The sequence below is a fragment of the Onychostoma macrolepis genome, chromosome 22 (assembly GCF_012432095.1).
Source record: "Onychostoma macrolepis isolate SWU-2019 chromosome 22, ASM1243209v1, whole genome shotgun sequence".
NCBI lineage: Eukaryota > Metazoa > Chordata > Actinopteri > Cypriniformes > Cyprinidae > Onychostoma > Onychostoma macrolepis.
Window position 1 is genome coordinate 2,293,075 of NC_081176.1, and position 22,291 is coordinate 2,315,365.

The following is a 22,291-nucleotide window of genomic DNA, read 5'->3' on the forward strand; positions in this document are numbered from 1 at the left end:
ATTACTTTTGAAATCAACAATGAAATCTGACAATTGTCTCATAAGATTTTTTTCTTATGCTCAAGTGGCGTTAAAAAAGCTTATTTCTCAGGCTAGACCAGTCATTGAGCAGCACAGTCCTAAGAGCGTCTCAGGATGCTGTTTCTATAGCAACCAGCCTCTGGCTTGCTCAGTTGGGGATACTTAATTTCTAGCGATTATCGCCGATTTGATTGCACAGATACTATTTAAACTAAACTGAGCTAGACAATGACATCTCTGAATTCAATAATGAAATGCCTTTAACTGAAAATTGAGTGTTTAATCTTATCATTATACATTACTGACACTCCATCCTCCAATTTGATACTGTTAAGTGCTTTGACACAATCTGTATTGTAAAAGCGCTATATAAATAAAGGTGACTTGACTTGACTTGACCAGAGCTTCTTAGTGCAGCTGCAGTGAAGTGATGACTTTACCAATTAACAACCGGCTCTTTTTTTCAGAAGCAGGACTATTCCACCATATTGTGCACTGCACTTCTCCCATTCAAGTATTATATGTGCTCCATCTATGTATATTTAAAATCGGTGGTGTTACTTTCAAAATTTATTTAATTACAATATGTTTAATTAATTCTGAAGAGATCATGCTGATGCAAAAGCTTCGTCATGTGTCTTTAAAAAATGAAATCTGTTTTTGCTTTTCCCCTATGTTTTATTAACTTAATCATCTTTTAAAACAGCAGATTTGATTCTGAAAGAATTCTTGGAAACTCACAAATCCAACATGAAGAAGAAAGCAGAAGGTATTTTTGAGGGCACAGAAGACAATGAAGCAGATCTCCAGGCTGTTTACACAGAGCTCTTCATCACAGAGGGAGATATGAAGGAGGTTCATCAGGAACATGAGATTCTGAAGATTGATGATGCTTTCAAGAAGAACAAAAAAACACAGGAAAAACCAATCAAATGCAATGAGATATTTACATTACTAGGGAAAAACAATGAGAAAAAGATTGTGCTGACCAAGGGAGTCGCTGGCATTGGAAAAACTGTCTCTGTGCACAAGTTCATCCTGGACTGGGCAGAAGGAGAAGCCAATCAGGACATACACTGTGTGTTCCTGCTTCCATTCAGAGAGATTAACTGCATTAAAGACAGACAGTTCAATCTCCATGAGTTTCTGCTGAAATTTTATCCTCAATTGAAGAACATGGAAAAATCAAAGTTATATGAGGAATGCAGACTAGTGTTTATATTTGATGGACTTGATGAGAGTCGCCTGCCTTTGGAATTTGAAAGCGAAATAGTGAACGATGTTGAGGAAAGATCATCTGTAGATGTGCTGTTCACAATCTGATCAAAGGGAGTCTGCTTCCATCAGCTCTGGTCTGGGTGACCTCACGACCAGCAGCAGCCAATCAGATCCCTCCTCGGTATGTGGGTTTGTTCACTGAGGTGCGAGGATTCACTGACCAACAGAAGGAGCAGTACTTCAGAAAGAGAATCACAGATGAGACTCTCGCCGACAGAATCATCAAACACATTAAGACGTCTCGTAGTCTCTACATCATGTGCCACATCCCTGTGTTCTGCTGGATCACAGCAACTGTACTTCAGGATCTTCTCATCAACAACAGTGAAGAGACCATCAGCACAACACTCACTGAAATGTACATCCACTTCCTGCTGATACAGATGAACATTAAGAACCAGAAATATGACAAAAGACAGAAAGAGAATCTACAAAGAACTTAGATTCAAACAGAGAAATGATTTCAAAGTTAGCCAAGCTAGCGTTTGAACAGCTGAAGCAGGAAAACATTGTGTTCTATGAGGAAGATCTGAAAGCGTGTGGTATTGACGTGAGTAAAGACACTGAGTTCACAGGAATGATCGCTGAGATCTTTAAGAAGGAAAATTTATTTAATTACAATATGTTTAATTAATTCTGAAGAGATCATGCTGATGCAAAAGCTTCGTCATGTGTCTTTAAAAATGAAATCTGTTTTTGCTTTTCCCTATGTTTTATTAACTTAATCATCTTTTAAAACAGCAGATTTGATTCTGAAAGAATTCTTGGAAACTCACAAATCCAACATGAAGAAGAAAGCAGAAGGTATTTTTGAGGGCACAGAAGACAATGAAGCAGATCTCCAGGCTGTTTACACAGAGCTCTTCATCACAGAGGGAGATATGAAGGAGGTTCATCAGGAACATGAGATTCTGAAGATTGATGATGCTTTCAAGAAGAAAAAAACACAGGAAAAACCAATCAAATGCAATGAGATATTTACATTACTAGGGAAAAACAATGAGAAAAAGATTGTGCTGACCAAGGGAGTCGCTGGCATTGGAAAAACTGTCTCTGTGCACAAGTTCATCCTGGACTGGGCAGAAGGAGAAGCCAATCAGGACATACACTGTGTGTTCCTGCTTCCATTCAGAGAGATTAACTGCATTAAAGACAGACAGTTCAGTCTCCATGAGTTTCTGCGGAAATTTTATCCTCAATTGAAGAACCTGGAAAAATCAAAGTTATATGAGGAATGCAGACTAGTGTTTATATTTGATGGACTTGATGAGAGTCGCCTGCCTTTGGAATTTGAAAGCGAAATAGTGAACGATGTTGAGGAAAGATCATCTGTAGATGTGCTGTTCACAAATCTGATCAAAGGGAGTCTGCTTCCATCAGCTCTGGTCTGGGTGACATCACGACCAGCAGCAGCCAATCAGATCCCTCCTCGGTATGTGGGTTTGTTCACTGAGGTGCGAGGATTCACTGACCAGCAGAAGGAGCAGTACTTCAGAAGGAGAATCACAGATGAGACTCTCGCCGACAGAATCATCAAACACATTAAGACGTCTCGTAGTCTCTACATCATGTGCCACATCCCTGTGTTCTGCTGGATCACAGCAACTGTACTTCAGGATCTTCTCATCAACAACAGTGAAGAGACCATCAGCACAACACTCACTGAAATGTACATCCACTTCCTGCTGATACAGATGAACATTAAGAACCAGAAATATGACAAAAAGACAGAAAGAGAATCTACAAAGAACTTAGATTCAAACAGAGAAATGATTTCAAAGTTAGCCAAGCTAGCGTTTGAACAGCTGAAGCAGGAAAACATTGTGTTCTATGAGGAAGATCTGAAAGCGTGTGGTATTGACGTGAGTAAAGACACTGAGTTCACAGGAATGATCGCTGAGATCTTTAAGAAGGAAAATGTATTTCATTACAAGAAGGTTTTCAGCTTTGTGCATCTGAGTGTTCAAGAGTTCCTCGCTGCAGTGCATGTGTTCATCTGTTACCTGGAGAGGAACATGCAGGAGCTTCAGTTTTTCTTTGATAAGCCCAAAGAAAATATCACATTGCAGGAGCTACTGCAGAAGGCTGTTGGTAAAGCCATGGAGAGTCGGAGAGGACATCTGGACCTGTTCCTGCGGTTTCTGATGGGCGTTACACTGGAGTCCAGTCAAAATCTTCTCCAAGGTCTGATCACACGCACTGAAGACACCACAGAGAGCATCAGACAAACAACTGAACACATTAAACAAGAACAAGAACAAGATGAGGATATCGCAGATGAAGCTTCAGTCAACCTATTCTACTGCTTACTTGAGCTCAAGGATCGTTCATTATATGAGGAACTCCAGAGATACCTCAGTTTAGATGAACATCCAGAAAGAGACCTCTCATCTTCAATGTGCACTCTGCTGATCACAGTACTACTGACGTCAGAGAAGGTGCTGGATGAGTTCAACCCAAAGAGGTTCACTTCAGAACAAGAAAACTACGAGAGACTCATTCCAGCTGTGAGATGCTGCAGAAAAGCCTTGTGAGTAATTTCACTGACTGCTGTTTGATCAAATATTTTATTCTACATCACTAAACAATTAATTGTCAAAATATTATGTAAAATGTCTTCTTGTCCTGATTATGAAGGGTACAATAAGTTATTGCAGAAACACTGAACATCAGAAAATTGATTTCTGTTTTGGCAGATTTGACAGCTGTGGTCTTGATGAAACATGCTGTGAAACTGTATCTTCAGCTCTCCAATCATCAAACTCTCCTCTGACAGAGCTGGACCTGGGTAACAATCACCTGCAGGATTCAGGAGTGAAGCTGCTTTCTGATGGACTGAAGAGTTCACACTGTCAGCTGAACACACTGAGGTTTGACATTCACCGAATCACTGTGTTACAACATGTGGATACCTTCATTCATATTCTGGACACAAATTAAGATATTACTATGTTTCTGTGCCTTGATCGTGGTAGGACCCTTGATGTCTATGTGAGGGTCAGAGAGCTCCCAGATTTCATCAAAAATATCTTAATTTGTGTTCCGAATGTGAACGAAGGTCTTACGGGTTTGGAACGACATGAGGCTGAGTAATTAATGACAGAATTTTCATTTTTGGGTGAACTATCCCTTTAAGGACAAAGCAGAACAACAACAAAGCACAGCCTGCATGCCCATGCAAATAATATGCTTCTACAGACATGAAGAATTATACTATAGTAACCAAAGTGTTCAATGACAGATTTCACAACTAAATATGTAACCTTTTCTGGGTAGATGCTCCATCATTCACACCACTGCCATCCACAATCTGCAGGTTCAGCCTCCATTTCTATCTTCTGAGAATTTCTGGACTTTCATGGGACAACTGCCTCTCTGTGGGACACAAACAGGAATAGCACAATTATCAGCAAAGATATGAACAAAATTGACTACCATAGGTTAACCATATTTTTAAAACCCCAAAGTCAGATCCTTCAGTGTACTGTATCTTTATGCAGTATGCACATGTATGTGCTTATGCACCCAGCATAGGCATGACACTGATAGGTCAGTGTACTTGGTGCAATATAACCAAGTACAGTACTGAATGAATTCAAGGTGCTTGTATTTGAGTAATACCCAGTCCCTCCAGGATTTCACGATTTTTTTGTGTGATTTTTGCGATCAAAATGACTGATTTTGTGGTGGTAATTTCCATAAATTTGTGACAAATTTGCGATTTTTTTTTTTTTTTTTTTTTTTTTTTACTTTTTTTATTATTTTTTTAATTATATCACATTTACCAAATTAACTCAAGTGAAGTCACCTTTATTTATGTAGTGCTTTTAACAATACAGATTGTATCAAAGCAGCTTTACAGTGTCAAATAGGAAAATAGTGTGTCAGTAATGCAGAAGGACAATAGTAAACACTCAATTTTCAGTTAAAGGTATTTCATTATTGAATTCAGTGATGTCATCATCCAGCTCAGTTCAGTTCTAAAAGTATTTGTGCAATCATGTCGACGATATCACTGGAAATAAAGTGTCCCCAATAGGGCTGCACGATTAATCCCATGCGATTTTGAACCAGCTGGAGTTTATTAAACATGCAGATTATGTATTGTTAGATGCACAATATTCACAAATAACAAACAAAATGCATAAAGCTGGTTTATTTTGGTCTCTTAGTCAATTCTGAAACATTTGAACTTTTAAAACAACCTTAGGACCCTTTTTCCACCTTACCTATGTAAACATTAACAAAGAAGCTGTACATACTGCTTGTAAATCCAATTCATACATTTGGTATTTTGGTCTCTTAATAAATTCTGATATATTGATATATATATTATATATTGATATATAAAAAATAGAAGGGGAAAAAATTCTATAATTAAACAACACTGCGTAGTCAGCGTTGGTATTGTATCAGACTTTACTGATCAGCGTGCACTTAATGCACTTAACATTATATGAAATTCAAGTTCAAATGGAGTTAACAGTGTTTTTGACCAGCGAATGATGGAGATGGAGTGTCATTAGAACGGCTGTAGCTGTTATCTGAGGCAGCAAGTGCATCGCAACATATGCTTTCATCAACTTTTACAGGTTATATAACGTTTATTGTAGCTATATGGACGCTTAGTTTTTCTTGTTATTTAATAAACTTGGTCAAAATCTCAAATTAAGCGCTTATGCACATGATATTTAAAACGTAGTAGGCTATATTGGATAGACGGCAAATAACCTACTTCTCCGCTCTTCAAGCACACAAAAACATTAGCCTTTACAGACATAGTGTTTGAGTAAAGAAAACGCTGTACTATTCCAACATCAATTATTTATTTACCCTTTCATTGCAAAAAAGCGGAGATCTGTCTCCAGGCTGCGCGCGGCGCGTAAATCTGAATGGAGGCCGGTGAAGTTACGAGGTTTCGCTGAGAGATGCATTACGAAGTTTTACTGACAAGCTCTTTTTAATGCTTATCATTGGTTAAACATTTTTAAAACCCTCTGATTTAAAATAATAATAACGAATTATAATAGAGATATGAAGTTTGGATAATTTTCCACGGCACACCTAACTGGGCGAGGGTATGGAAACTGCATACTCTGCCATACGGAAACGGCGCCCTGCTCGTGCAGTATATCGGGGTATTGCTCAGCCCTGATGTGAGGAGGCAGGTGAGACAAATTTGCCGCCATTGTTTCTTGACTGACCAGTCACATACACAGACTTCATCACGTCAACAACATCTGAATCCACGTAATGTAAAATAATTCAGTTAGATGATTATAATTTTGTGTTATGTGAGGTCTTTCATTTATTTTTTTGCGATTATTTTGCGGTTAAATGACGAATTATGCAGGATCACAAAATGTTTTGTTTATTTTGCATTGTATTCAGCGATCGCGGAATCGCAAAAAACTGGAGGGACTGAATACCATTTTGTGCAGCTTTATAGTTCTAGTCTAGACTAGACTACATCTCAGAGATAAACATTATAATTTTGCTCCATTACTTTTGTCAGACAGCTTTAATACATGTTCAGATGTTGCATTGCTTATCCAGTGAAAACAATGAGCTTACAGTATCTCTATACAGATTAATCTACCAAATATTATATAGTTAGCAAATAGCAAAACACATCAATGCAGCTGTAATCATAAAATCATATATAACACAATGACAGCGAATATTTGAAACATTATCTGATATATGGACAGAGGCTCTTGCAGTCCATAACTATATAATTGTATATGTCGCTTAGTTTCTATGTAACATTTGCATATGAATTATAATAAAGTAAATTAGTGTAAATTACCAGCACCGCTGCAGCTCGTACAAGGGTGTTTCATCCAGTGCTCCACTCAGTGGTGTTGGTCTGTCTTTGTGCCCGTCTAGAAAATCATTGTGGTTTCATACGATTGGTAACTTATTTGTCTTATTTTACTTCTTATTATATTGTTTTAAATAGAAATTTTAAAAAGCTTATAAACATACATATTTCATATTTGAATGAAAATGTTGCTATTACAAAGGTAATAAGAAAATACCCCTGTAAGTCACTTTAAGGAGTCAAATATCACCTCATATTAGGAAGGCTATTTTTTATGAGAATTTTTGATTATTGATCAGACGGTGCTCCTATTTTATTTATTTATTTATTTATTTTTAAATTAGGAGGACAAGCGCTCCTAAAAAGAAATGTAAGCATAGAGCCATGTGTAACATATTAGATCCATGCATGAGGTCTTAAAGAGACAGCAGCCTAAATAAACCTGCTGCTGTCTGTCATTATACAGTGAAGACTATCCAGTGTTATTTTACAGTTGAATAGATTATAGTTAGACCTAACTGAAAAAAAATAAGATCTGATCATTTAATTTGTATCTTGTTTTTGTTTGTGCTATTGATTGTCATTTAATTTATTTGTTCTTATTTTATTATTTGCTATTTATTTGTCTTTTTTAGTTACAATAAATGTGATTCTGAGTGCAGGTGATTGTTGGGTGCGGAGGGGTCGTGGTCCATGAGAGATAGTCCTGCCATCACAGCTGGAATAAATCCTAGAGGAAACACTGCATACATTTAATACAATTAGAAAAATGCATTTACAAAGGTAAAAAGAAAATGCCCCTGTAAATCACTTTGAGTCAAATGTCACCTCGTATTAGGAAGGCTAATGTTTTGATCAGAAATATTTTATTATTGATTAGAAGATGCTCCTACATTTTTAAATTAGGAGGACAAGCGCTCCTAATTACAAGAATAAAAACACGGCTCTTAAACTGGGTGTGTGACAGGTATGGCTGTGGAATGGGGTTTGGCCGAGGAAAAATTCAGTCAAAATATATATATTTTTTTTGCTTTCACCCCTGTGCGCAACAGCTATATTTTGAGTTTCAAGTACAATCACGCATGTGGTATAATGAATTGTGTTTTAGTACAATGACGATAATTGCAATGATGAAAGCGCGTATGGACAAAAAGATAAATGTATTTTTTTCCCCCATGACTCTATAATACATTCCTTATTCTACAAGTAACTTATCCAATCATTGACATGAATTTAGTCTTAGCATATTGGCATTTTTTGAACATGTTACATCTCTACTTTTTCCACAGAAAACTGAATTGAAACAATGCATAAAATTAAGCAAAAAGTAATTTTGTCATATGATTTACAATAAACAGTATATTTAAGGTATATATGGCTAATAAACTTGAATATATAAATTAAATGTATATTGTTAACAAATGGTCAAAAAATATATAGCCTAGTACCATATACAATTTTGATATATATTGTTAACATATATGGTTAACTTATATGGTTATAACATGCAACACCATATAAAAATTAATCATATACATACTTTAAATATGTTTATATACAAATTTTACTATGGGAATTTCAAATATGTTATAAACAAATATCTGCATATACCCAGAAGATGGATATATGCGATGATAATATATTGCCTTATATGTAACATATATGGCAACATCACTACTGATATAGGGACTTATGTCATATACAGTGAGAAAATAAGTATTTGAACACCCTGCTATTTTGCAAGTTCTCCCACTTAGAAATCATGGAGGGGTCTGAAATTGTCATCGTAGGTGCATGTCCACTGTGAGAGACCTAATCTAAAAAAAAAAATCCAGAAATCACAATGTATGATTTTTTAACTATTTATTTGTATGATACAGCTGCAAATAAGTATTTGAACACCTGTCTATCAGCTAGAATTCTGACCCTCAAAGACCTGTTAGTCTGCCTTTAAAATGTCCACCTCCACTCCATTTATTATCCTAAATTAGATGCACCTGTTTGAGGTCGTTAGCTGCATAAAGACACCTGTCCATCCCATACAATCAGTAAGAATCCAACTACTAACATGGCCAAGACCAAAGAGCTGTCCAAAGACACTAGAGACAAAATTGTACACCTCCACAAGGCTGGAAAGGGCTACGGGAAATTGCCAAGCAGCTTGGTGAAAAAGGTCCACTGTTGGAGCAATCATTAGAAAATGGAAGAAGCTAAACATGACTGTCAATCTCCCTCGAACTGGGGCTCCATGCAAGATCTCACCTCGTGGGGTCTCAGTGATCCTAAGAAAGGTGAGAAATCAGCCCAGAACTACACGGGAGGAGCTGGTCAATGACCTGAAAAGAGCTGGGACCACCGTTTCCAAGGTTACTGTTGGTAATACACTAAGACGTCATGGTTTGAAATCATGCATGGCACGGAAGGTTCCCCTGCTTAAACCAGCACATGTCCAGGCCCGACTTAAGTTTGCCAATGACCATTTGGATGATCCAGAGGAGTCATGGGAGAAAGTCATGTGGTCAGATGAGACCAAAATAGAACTTTTGGTCATAATTCCACTAAACGTGTTTGGAGGAAGAAGAATGATGAGTACCATCCCAAGAACACCATCCCTACTGTGAAGCATGGGGTGTTTTTCTGCACATGGGACAGGGCGACTGCACTGTATTAAGGAGAGGATGACCGGGGCCATGTATTGTGAGATTTTGGGGAACAACCTCCTTCCCTCAGTTAGAGCATTGAAGATGGGTCGAGGCTGGGTCTTCCAACATGACAATGACCAAGCACACAGTCAGGATAACCAAGGAGTGGCTCTGTAAGAAGCATATCAAGGTTCTGGCGTGGCCGAGCCAGTCTCCAGACCTAAACCCAATAGAGAATCTTTGGAGGAGCTCAAACTCCGTGTTTCTCAGCGACAGGCCAGAAACCTGACTGATCTAGAGAAGATCTGTGTGGAGGAGGCCAAAATCCCTCCTGCAGTGTGTGCAAACCTGCTGAAAACTACAGGAAACGTTTGACCTCTGTAATTGCAAACAAAGGCTACTGTACCAAATATTAACATTGATTTTCTCAGGTGTTCAAATACTTATTTGCAGCTGTATCATACAAATAAATAGTTCAAAAATTATACATTGTGATTTCTGGATTTTTTTTTTTTAGATTATGTCTCTCACAGTGGACATGCACCTACGATGACAATTTCAGACCCCTCCATGATTTCTAAGTGGGAGAACTTGCAAAATAGCAGGGTGTTCAAATACTTATTTTCCTCACTGTACAAGTCGTGACATATTATATTGTATTACATTACAGACGTATTACATTACAGTGACGTATTACATTTCCATATGAGAAATGAAATAATACCTAAATTTCCTTAAGTTATTCTTTTGAACAGTTTACAATTTACAATTTCATGTTAATTTATAACCCTTTCCCTTTTTTTATGCATTTATTGTAGTAGCTCTATTTTCTCTTCGTCAAATCAAATCCTTACTTTCTTATATTATATTACTTGCCTCATTTCAGTAGGACAGATTTAGTGTGTTGATAACATGAACGCTGTGAGCAGATCACTGAGTCAGTGAGCTGAACTGGATCAAATTGTTCATGAGTCAGTTTAATCTTCTGCAAACTTAACACTCTGGAGTTGATCCTGAGAGATTTTTTGGACCTTGGAGATTTTTTGATATGCCCTGACATTTGTGCTTGTTTCTGTTACTAATACCATTTTAAAGGGGACCTATTATGCAAAAAATCACTTTTATAAGGTGTTTGAACACAGTTGTGTGGCTGCAGTGTGTGAAAACCACAATCATAAACAGTCTCTCAGAACGAGCAGTTTCAGATTCTCCCTCTGTTCACGTCACCGAGGGGGAGAAGTCCCGCCCATTAGTGACGCTGCTCTATAAGCACAGACACAGCCCTGAGTGAGAAGCTGCGGTCCGCCTCCGTCATTACTGATTACTTGCTGTAGCTGCTGGAGATATACAATGTCAGCGACAAAGAGGCATTTCAAGTGTTGTGTTTTGGGATGCACTAACGAGCATAGGAGTCTCCATAGACTCCCTCCATCTGTGGTTTCATTGTTTAAGGAAATGTCCTGGAAAAAAATCGGTAAAGTCCCCAATACGTGCAGGGATCAATGCTGCCTTCACGTGCTATCGGAATTATCGTAAATACGAGTTTCCTAATCAGAAATTGGACGTGAATGGCCTCTCAAATCGCAGTTACTACTGGGAAATTCGGAAATAATTTTGATACCCGAGTTTCAGAGTTGATCGGGTCATAAACTTTAAACATGGTGGAGAGAACAACCATTGCTGTTCTCACAACAACTACATCTCTTTGTCTTGTCGCTAAAGTAGTGTATTTATAGGCTAGATATGAACGATCATGCGAAGCATATTGTATGTTTTATAAGCAGTGAAATAAGCATGTATTTGACCAAAATTCCAGAATTGTCAGTGAACTGCATGTATAGCGCAGTGAATGTTTATATGATTGTCAACCAATGGGATGCTACATTTAATTATTTCCGACATTAAAGCACTTGAATACGACAAGCTTGTAATCACGACTTCATAAGTGGGAAATAGGAAATTTCCAATAGCACGTGAAGGCAGCACAATACCAACACTTTGTGCGCGAACATCAGCTCCAGACAAAGTAAGTTTCACGCGTTTGTTTTCCAAATTGCCATCTGAAAGAGCTTCTTGGCACTCTGTAAGGCTAATGATGCTAAAGCTACCATTATCTCTGTCTGTTTTCACTGGTGCTGCCCATGAATGATCGTGAATAGCAATGTGGTGGTTAAAAGTTGCATATGAAAGCAATGTGAGTCGATCGCTTGAGTTTGTTGAGCTCATAATCACGAGTGGGACTTATAAAGTTTGTGATAGCATGCCATGCACCATGAGACCAGCTATGTTGTTATTTTTATCCCGCCGTGCTCCCCGTCTGTGTGTAATTCATAAACGCAAGTTTATTATGCACATTATAATCAGATGACTGACTTTGAAACCGAGTATGTTTTCTGTAAAGATAACAGGCTTGTACTAATCGTGGAATGTTTATTTGCAAAGGCTAGCGCTGCTAATGGGGAGCTCGAGCTCTTGAAGCTCCGCCCTCTTCTCCTGGTCACCAGCTCATTTGCATTAAAGCAACATACTCAAATATAGAGCGTTTTGGCTCACACCCTAAAAGTGGCAAATTTAATAAGCTATAAAAAATTGTCTGTTGGGTATTTTGAGCTAAAACTTCACATACACACTCTGGGGACATCAGAGACTTATTTTACATCTTGTAAAAATGAGCATAATAGGTCGCCTTTAATGTCTACCATTTTAATGTTTAAGTTGTATTTAGGACAAACATGTAGTCGAGATTATAAACCTGATAAATACATTAATTTGGCTGTTTTTTTGTTCTCTTCACAGGCTATATGGCTGTGATCTCGCTTCTCAGTCTTGTGAGAGTTTGTCATCAGCTCTACAATCCTCAAACTCCCGTCTGAGAGAGCTGGACCTGAGTAACAATGACCTGCAGGATTCTGGAGTGAAGCTGCTTTCTGATGTACTGAAGAGTCTGGACTGTCAGCTGGAGATCCTGAGGTTTGATTTCAAACACTTTCATTGATTTTTTTTTTCCCCATTAAATTAATCATTAAAAACATTGCTAAGATTTATTCTGTGTGCAATTACTGTTTTTATCATTTAGGTTTTCCATATGTAATCTCACTGCTCAGTCTTGTGAGAGTTTGTCATCAGTTTTACAATCCTCAAACTCCCGTCTGAGAGAGCTGGACCTGAGTAACAATGACCTGCAGGATTCAGGAGTGAAGCTGCTTTCTGATGGACTGAAGAGTCCGGACTGTCAGCTGGAGATCCTGAGGTCTGATTTCAAACACTTTCATTGATTTAAAAAAAAAAAAATGTTTTTCCCATTAATTGAATCATTAAAATCACATTGCTAAGATGTATTCTGTGTGCCATTACTGTTTTTCTCGTTCAGGTTTTCCATATGTAATCTCACTTCTCAGTCTTGTGAGAGCTTGTCATCAGCTCTACAATCCTCAAACTCCCGTCTGAGAGAGCTGGACCTGAGTAACAATGACCTGCAGGATTCTGGAGTGAAGCTGCTTTCTGATGGACTGAAGAGTCCACACTGCCAGCTGGAGATACTGAGGTAAATTGTTTTCCATAAAATGATTAACAACATGCTACCACATTTAGTTTGAGAGTGAAGCATGACACTGTATTCATTAACACACGAGAAAATCGCGTCTCAGAGTGACTCTATTTCATGCAAGCGCTGTGAGTTTGGGTCAACATGGATAAACATGGATTTGAAAATGCAAAATGTGCCAAACATCTTCCCAAATCTGTAATGAGAATTATGAATATGTTGAAGCAACAAGAAGCTTTAACGTTTTCCATGGTTTTACAAAATACCCTGTCTTCTTGATTTGATGGTTATGTGAATCATTTTTACCTTGGAGGGCACTCTTAGACCACTGAGGCCTAAAAAATAACTTTTTTGGTCATTCGAACATCAAACTGAGCAGCATGAAGAATATCAAATATTGAGGTGACAAACAGCTGAATTTTATTTTTGTTAAAGGATTAGTGCACTTTCAAATGAACATTTCCTTATAATTTACTCACCCCCATGTCATCCAAGATGTTTATGTATTTCTTTCTTCAGTCGAAAAGAAATTAAGGTTTTTGATTAAAAACATTCCAGGATTTTTCTCCATATAGTTAGTTTCAATGGACTCCAAACAGTTGAAGGTCAAAATTACAGTTTCAGTGCAGCTTCAAAGGGCTATAAATGATACCAGACGATGAATAAGAGTCTTATCTAGCGAAACAATCGGTCATTTAAAAAAAAAAAAAGTATATGCTTTATAAACACAAATGCTCGCCTGTTCTGCGATGCGCGTCCCTGACTTCACGTAAAACCTAATTAAGTTGAAAAGGTCCGTACCGTGCCATACCATGCAGTGGAAAAGCGCCATTTGTTAATACATTGTAGGGATGAGACGATAAATCGATGCAGAATTGATTCATGGATCGATTCTGAGATTTACCGAATGCATCGCGTTTCCTCTGGAATTGATTCTGGGCTTAGTTTTGAACAGCAGATTGCACTGCATGCTTTAGAAACAGTTGTACTCTGCAAATCCTTACACTTAATACACCTAAAATAATCATTAATACAATTTGAAAAGGTTGAAGCGAATCACAAGGGTGTTCACAGTGGGCTGTGTTTACATTAATCTTGCGTCATAAAAGTGTTCTGAGCTGAGGTGATATTACAGACTCAGCTGAACGCACAAGCACTCTTCAGCGCTCTTCTTCATGAGCATTTGAGTGTGCAGATAAAAACTAGATTAGAGCGCCATCTGCAATCTAAGCTCAGAATCGATTCCAGAGGAATCACGATGTATTCGGGAAATCTCAGAATTAATCCATGAATCGATTCTGCATCGATTTATCATCCCAGCCCTAATGCATTGTGTGTGTGTGTGTATTGTCTGTCTCAGAAGACCAAAGTGTCTGAGGTTCTGTAAATCTTACAAAAACTTGGCTAGATGGGAAGTACTACCTCTCTCTATGTTTGGTAGGATAGAAACTGTGAAAATGAACATTTTGCCGAGACTTCTCTTCCTATTTCAATCCCTTCCAGTTTGGGTTCCGGTCTCAGCATTTAATAAATACGAAAAACTGATTGAATAATAAGACCAATAATAAGAATAAAATTACTTATGTCACATAAAGATGGGGGAGTTGAACCTTCCTAATCTTAGATACTATTATTGGGCTGCTCAGCTCAGGGCTATCACTGCTTGGCTTGGTGTTGAAAAGGAGGCAGAATGGGAGTTTCTTTCGAAAGTTCTGCCATCCATGGATTTGCAAGCACAAAAGGGAGTGAAGAAAACAAATATATGGATAAAGCATACTGTAAAAATTTGGTCCACAAAAAAAAGAAATGAATAAAAAGAAAAAAAACTTTTAGCAGAGCAATAGCCTTATCATGTGTAATACCTATTAAAGGTAAGCCAGATTTTCTTCCTTCTATATCGGATAGTGTCTTTAGTAGAACGGAAGAGAATGATTAATATTATTGAACATGGTATACCTACTAAAAATCTGACATTTTCTATTTTGTTTGGTTATTTATTTATTATTATGTTTCCCCAGCATTAATATGTTAATTAAATGCTAAGTGTATTTTGTTGTTTTTATAAAACGTTTAATAAAAATACAGTAAAAAAAAAAACACTCATGCCTGTTTTAGTTTATACAGTATCTCACAGAAGTGAGTACACCCCTCACATTTTTGTAAATATTTTATTATATATTTTCATGTGACAACATTGAAGAATTGACACTTTACTATAATGTAGTAGTGAGTGTACAGCTTGTATAACAGTAAATTTGTGTAAATTTGCTGTCCCCTCAAAATAACTCAACACACAGCCATTAATGTCTAAACCATAGACTGTATAAAAACATGGACGTAGTGTCCGTGACGTTACCCGTAGGTTTCTGAAGAGCATTTTTGAAGCCTAAAGTGGGCGGAGCCAACAGCCGCCATCTTGGCAAGCGCGTCACCACGCGTCACTCCCGGATAATCGAAAATGGGCAAAAAGGCGGTACATGGATGGAGCTGGTTGCTGAAACCACTCCCACCTAGCTCGCCAGTGGTTGCAGCAGCGGCAATCCACCTGTCACTCAACTGGCCATGCTCTAATTATGCAGAACCTTAAGGGTCAATATAATTTAAACAGATGAGTTCTAAAAAAATTCACCCCCCTCACAGTTGTCATGAAGGGCAAAATTTGCTATTAAGACCAAAATCATTTTTTAAACCAGGCTGTAAACATGTTTTTTTCTGTTGTAAAGTTGGGCATTTTAACACGGGGAGTCTATGGGATTGACTCCCTTTTGCAACCAGCCTCCAGCGGCCAGTCGATGAATTGCAGTTTTAGTCACTTCCGTGTTAGCTTCACGAGAGAGAGCGGGAGGTTGCCGCTTGGTCTAAACCGCTGGCCACAAAAGTGAGTACACCCCTAAGTGAAAATGTCCAAATTGGGCCCAAAGTGTCAATATTTTGTGTGGCCACCATTATTTTCCAGCATTGCCTTAACCCTCTTGGGCATGGAGTTCACCAGAGCTTCACAGGTTGCCACTGGAGTCCTCTTCCACTCCTCCATGACGACATCACGGAGCTGGTGGATGTTAGAGACCTTGCGCTCCTCCACCTTCCGTTTGAGGATGCCCCACAGATGCTCAATAGGGTTTAGGTCTGGAGACATGCTTGGCCGGTCCATCACCTTTACCCTCAGCTTCTTTAGCAAGGCAGTGGTCGTCTTGGAGGTGTGTTTGGGGTCATTATCATGTTGGAATACTGCCCTGCGGCCCCGTCTCTGCTTCAGTATGTCACAGTACATGTTGGCATTCATGGTTTCCTCTCCCACCACCATGCTTGACTGTAGGCGAGACACACTTGTCTTTGTACTCCTCACCTGGGTGCCGCCACACACGCTTGACACCATCTGAACCAAATAAGTTTATCTTGGTCTCATCAGACCACAGGACATGGTTCCAGTAATCCATGTCCTTAGTCTGCTTGTCTTCAGCAAACTGTTTGCGGGCTTTCTTGTGCATCATCTTTAGAAGAGGCTTCCTTCTGGGACGACAGCCATGCAGACCAATTTGATGCAGTGTGCGGCGTATGGTCTGAGCACTGATAGGCTGACCCCCCACCCCTTCAACCTCTGCAGCAATGCTGGCAGCACTCATACGTCTATTTCCCAAACACGACCTCTGGATATGACGCTGAGCACGTGCACTCAACTTCTTTGGTCGACCATGGCGAGGCCTGTTCTGAGTGGAACCTGTCCTGTTAAACTGCTGTATGGTCTTGGCCACCGTGCTGCAGCTCAGTTTCAGGGTCTTGGCAATCTTCTTATAACCTATGCCATCTTTATTTAGAGCAACAATTCTTTTTTTCAGATCCTCAGAGAGTTCTTTGCCATGAGGTGCCATGTTGAACTTCCAGTGACCGGTATGAGAGAGTGAGAGCGATAGCACCAAATTGAACACACCTGCTCCCCATTCACACCTGAGACCTTGTAACACTAACGAGTCACATGACACCAGGGAGAGAAAATGGCTAATTGGGCCCAATTTGGACATTTTCACTTAGGGGTATACTCGCTTTTGTGGCCAGCAGTTTAGACATTAATGGCTGTGTGTTGAGTTATTTTGAAGGGACAGCAAATTTACACTGTTATACCATCTTTACACTCACTACTTTACATTGTAGCAAAGTGTAATTTCTTCAGTGTTGTCACATGAAATGTGAGGGGTGTACTCACTTCTGTGAGATACTATATATAGAGTATAAAAACATCCTCGCGTCATACAACATTTAGACGCAATGTTGCACTCGATTTCACACATTTTAGACTGGAATTACAGTTTGGGAAAAGTCCAACAAGTAAATGTTGTCTTGTTGGAAAAGTTTGTTACAATTAGGGCATCACGTTCTTCTTCTGAGGTAAATTCTGGCTTATTCCTCTCAGCGTGTATTTAAAAAAAAGAAAAAAGAAAAGTAGCCGGGATGAACTTGATGAATCTTCACACTTTGAGGCGACGTGGGCGTTTACATGTCCGCATGTCTCACATTGATAATTATCATATGAACAGTGCATGCTGTTTGCAAGCATGATCACATTACAGATAATGAGCTCAGACAGGAAGAACTGTACCTCGTGTTACTTTCATACAGATTACTTTAACACAGAATATATGTTTTCGATAAGACTTAAAAGACACAAAACATTTCAAAGTAGACACTTCAATCATTCCATAGATATGTTCCTCATGTCTGTGTGTCAAGTATTTGCTGAGTTTCAGTTCATTTTATTGATGCATTTCAGAATGAGACTGAGATGGCTGAAAGCACACCATGTATACACCATGTATATTTTATTTATTTCACAAAAGCACACTGTTATGTTGATATTGTGAGTGTACACAAATAACAGTAGGCCCTTTACAGATTCAAATGATGTATTGTACTTATATTACGGAGCATTTAAATTATTTTTGCTGTCATCAGGATAAAATGCAAGTGACGGCGCCATTGTCGACCCCAGGTGGTTAACCCTGGGTGTCTTGTGACAATATAGAAATACTTTGTGCCTGTTTTTAATTACATTTGTACTTTAATGGAGTATAACTGTTTCTGATTACTTTACTTTTTTTTGACTGAAACTACAAAAAATAACAGCACAAATGACTGTGTGTTAGTGATGTATGGCAGCCAAACTAATGTAACGTGGACTGTTGCTGTGTGTCTGTAGGTTGTCTGGCTGTATGGTGACAAAGGAAGGCAGTGGTTATCTGTCTTCAGCTCTGAGTTCAAAACCCTCACACCTGAGAGAGCTGGATCTGAGCTACAATCACCCAGAAGATTCTGGAGTCAAGCTGCTCTCTGAAAATCTCAAGAATCTGGACAAACTCAAGTATGTTGAGCAGCAATATTTAGGTTTTATTATTTGATTTTGAACTACTCAGTGTCTCTAGGTGTATGTAGATAAGTGTTTCTCAACCCTATTTTGTATATCTCCCTTATCTGACACACCTATTTCAGGTCCTGGAGTTTCTTCTAATGAGCTCATGAGTTGAATCAGGTGTGTTTGATTAGGTTTGAGACATACAAAATATGCAGTGTTGGGGGGAGCCCAGGACCAGGGTTAAGAAACACTGATGTAGATAGAAGTCTAGGGCTTTCTAGAGGACACAACAATATAACAGATTTAAAGAGCATTAGTCTGAGCCCTGCCACACCACCACAAACACCAAGAGCAGTATTAATTGAAACAAAATAATTAAGAAGCAACCATATAAACTCTTTTTTTTAAGTTATATTATTGGGCGTTTTTTTATGCCTTTAATGAAAGACGACAGTGGAGATGTACCTTACATTGAAATTATTTCATTGATTTCATTTGGTTAAATGACAACACACAATCAACAACTACTTCCTACTTGTTTTTTGTTTTTTTAATCTCAAATACTTAATATAAATAAATATATATCAGTGGCGTTCCGTCCATATAAGCTGCGAATGCGCCGCATACCCAGGCCATCTGAGAGAATGAGTTCACGGGCTAATTAATATAAACATGATTATAAGTTGATACCTTATCATTTGAGATGTGACATGAAGCTTAATAAAGTGCTGGGAATAAGTATGTAAAATTATTTATTTGAAAACAACGGTAATTTTCTGTAAATCTACGTCAGTGACGGAAGCTTCCGGGTAAGCGGATTCTCCGCAGCTTTGGCGCCTCCGCTCTGTGGCTATGACTCTCAGGATTGTAGAGCGTTCTCAGTGTTCTGCTGGTATGCGGCTGATTTCATGCGCGAGGTAAGCTGTCTCCGAAGCGCTCGCCCAAGCGGAAAAATGCGCTGTTGCTGCCAGATCTCAATTGCCGAAAATTACATTGTGTTTGATGGAAAACTAACTCGACGAAATCGTATGAACAAAAAAAAACATCATAACTGTATATTTTCATGCTTTCTCAAGCAAAGCAAATTTTGAAAGTCCACTAAAACATATCTGGTCATAGGCATGTTGACAATAACGTCAAGTCAAGTCAAGTCACCTTTATTTATATAGCGCTTTTACAATACAGATTGTGTCAAAGCACTTAACAGTATCAAATTAGAGGATAGAGTGTCAGTAATGTATAATGATAAGATTAAACACTCAAGTTTCAGTTAAAGGCATTTCATTATTGAATTCAGAGATGTCATTGTCTAGCTCAGTTTAGTTTAAATAGTATCTGTGCAATCAAATCAGCAATAATCGCTAGAAATTAAGTGTCCCCAACTGAGCAAGCCAGAGGCGACAGCGGCAAGGAACCAAAACTCCCTCCGAGACAGAATGGAGAAAAAAACCTTGGGAGAAACCAGACTCAGTCGGGGCCAGTTCTCCTCTGACCAGACGAAACCCGCAGTTCAAAAGTTTATATTTCTATTTTAATTTTGTTACAATTTCTAACAATAGTAGTATTATGTAGTTAGGTATTTTATTATATTTTAGTTATTTTGTTATTTTTGGTTGATATATCTGGGGATCTGTCTCTGGGGGTCATCTGGGTGTCCTGGTCTCCGCTGACGATCAGGGCTGTAGACATCATCTCTTGGTGCTGATCCACCATCTGATCGGATACGGACTGAGAAACAGACTAGGAAAGAAACAGACAAATATTAGCGTAGATGCCATTCTACTTACGATGTAACGAGTACATCGTGTGTTATGGGGAGTGTTCCCGGTTCCGGTTGATCTAATTAATGCAGCCTAACAATCCTTTAACGGATTTGAATAATAGAAGCTTATTAGTGTGTTATGTGTACGTCAGGTTAAAGAGATGGGTCTTTAATCTAGATTTAAACTGACAGAGTGTGTCTGCCTCCCGAACAGTGTTAGGTAGACTGTTCCAGAGTTTGGGTGCTAAATAGGAAAAGGATCTGCCGTCCGCAGTCGATTTTGATATTCTAGGTATTATCAAACGGCCAGAGTTTTGAGAACGAAGCGGACGTGGAGGACTATAATGCGATAAGAGCTCGCTCAAGTACCGAGGAGCTAAACCATTCAGGGCTTTATAAGTAATTAACAAGATTTTAAAATCTATCCGATGCTTGATAGGGAGCCAGTGCAGTGTTGACAGAACCGGGCTAATATGGTCATATTTCCTGGTTCTAGTAAGGACTCTAGCTGCTGCATTTTGGACTAACTGTAGTTTGTTGATCAAGCGTGCAGAACAACCACCCAATAAAGCATTACAATAGTCTAACCTTGAGGTCATAAACGCATGAATTAACATTTCTGCATTTGACGTTGAGAGCATTAGTCGCAATTTAGATATGCTTTTGAGATGAAAAAAAGCAGTTTTACAGATGCTAGAAACATGGCTTTCAAATGACAGATTGCTATCAAACAGCACACCTAGGTTCCTGACTGATGAAGAAGAATTGACAGAGCAGCCGTCAAGTGTTAGATAATGTTCTAGGTTATTACATGTGGGGTTTTTAGGTCCGATAATTAATTTTTTCAGAATTTAGCAGTAAAAAATTACTCGTCATCCAGTTTTTTATATCGACTATGCATTCTGTTAGTTTCTCAATTTGGTGTGTTTCACCGGGCCGCGAAGAAATATAGAGCTGAGTATCATCAGCATAACAGTGAAAGCTAACACCATGTCTCCTGATAATATCTCCCAAGGGTAACATATAGAGCGTGAAAAGTAACGGCCCTAGTAATGAGCCTTGAGGTACTCCATACTGCACTTGTGATCGATATGATACCTCTTCATTCACTGCTACGAACTGATGGCGGTCAGATAAGTACGATTTGAACCATGCTAAGGCACTTCCACTAATGCCAACAAAGTTTTGTAGTCTATTCAAAAGAATGTTGTGGTCGATAGTGTCGAACGCAGCGCTAAGATCCAGTAGAACTAATAAAGAGATACAACCACGATCAGATGATAGAAGCAGGTCATTTGTAACTCTAATGAGAGCAGTCTCAGTACTATGATACGATCTAAATCCTGACTGGAATTCCTCACAGATATCATTTTTCTCTAGGAAGGAATATAATTGTGAGGATACTACCTTTTCTAGTATCTTTGACAGAAAAGGGAGATTTGAGATCGGTCTGTAATTAACTAGATCTTTGGGGTCAAGTTGTGGTTTTTTAATGAGAGGCTTAATAACAGCCAATTTGAAGGTTTTGGGGACATATCCTAATGACAATGATGAATTAATAATAGCCAAAAGAGGATCTATGACTTCTGGAAGCAGCTCTTTTAGTAGTTTAGATGGAATCGGGTCTAACATACATGTTGTTGTAATGTCTTTAACATTGTCTAAGTAGTAAATAATTAAAAAAAAGTTTATAAAAATGTATATAAAATTTGAAATGAAAAAACATCAGGAAAAAATAGGAAACAATACCTTTGTTTTCCGTATACTTGTGTCTCTTACAGTTAAAGTTCTTCTGTGATTTTATTGTTGTTTGCAATGTTACTTAGCAATATTTTAAAGATATAATTTTTATTATTATTATTTATTTATTTATGTT

At 38.4% G+C, this 22,291-nt stretch overlaps 1 protein-coding gene across 1 annotated transcript in view; it reads left to right on the forward strand.

Moving 5' to 3' along the window:
- The window catches only part of LOC131530119 (NACHT, LRR and PYD domains-containing protein 3-like), a 33,027-nt gene that overhangs the window by 5,178 nt on the left and 5,558 nt on the right, over nucleotides 1-22,291 (forward strand). The window contains exons 5-12 of the mRNA XM_058760239.1: nucleotides 728-1,326; nucleotides 1,443-1,623; nucleotides 2,041-3,829; nucleotides 3,996-4,169; nucleotides 12,562-12,735; nucleotides 12,842-13,015; nucleotides 13,136-13,309; nucleotides 18,501-18,662. Coding sequence (XP_058616222.1) covers nucleotides 728-1,326; nucleotides 1,443-1,623; nucleotides 2,041-3,829; nucleotides 3,996-4,169; nucleotides 12,562-12,735; nucleotides 12,842-13,015; nucleotides 13,136-13,309; nucleotides 18,501-18,662 — 3,427 coding nt within the window. The remainder of the gene's footprint in view (nucleotides 1-727; nucleotides 1,327-1,442; nucleotides 1,624-2,040; nucleotides 3,830-3,995; nucleotides 4,170-12,561; nucleotides 12,736-12,841; nucleotides 13,016-13,135; nucleotides 13,310-18,500; nucleotides 18,663-22,291) is intronic.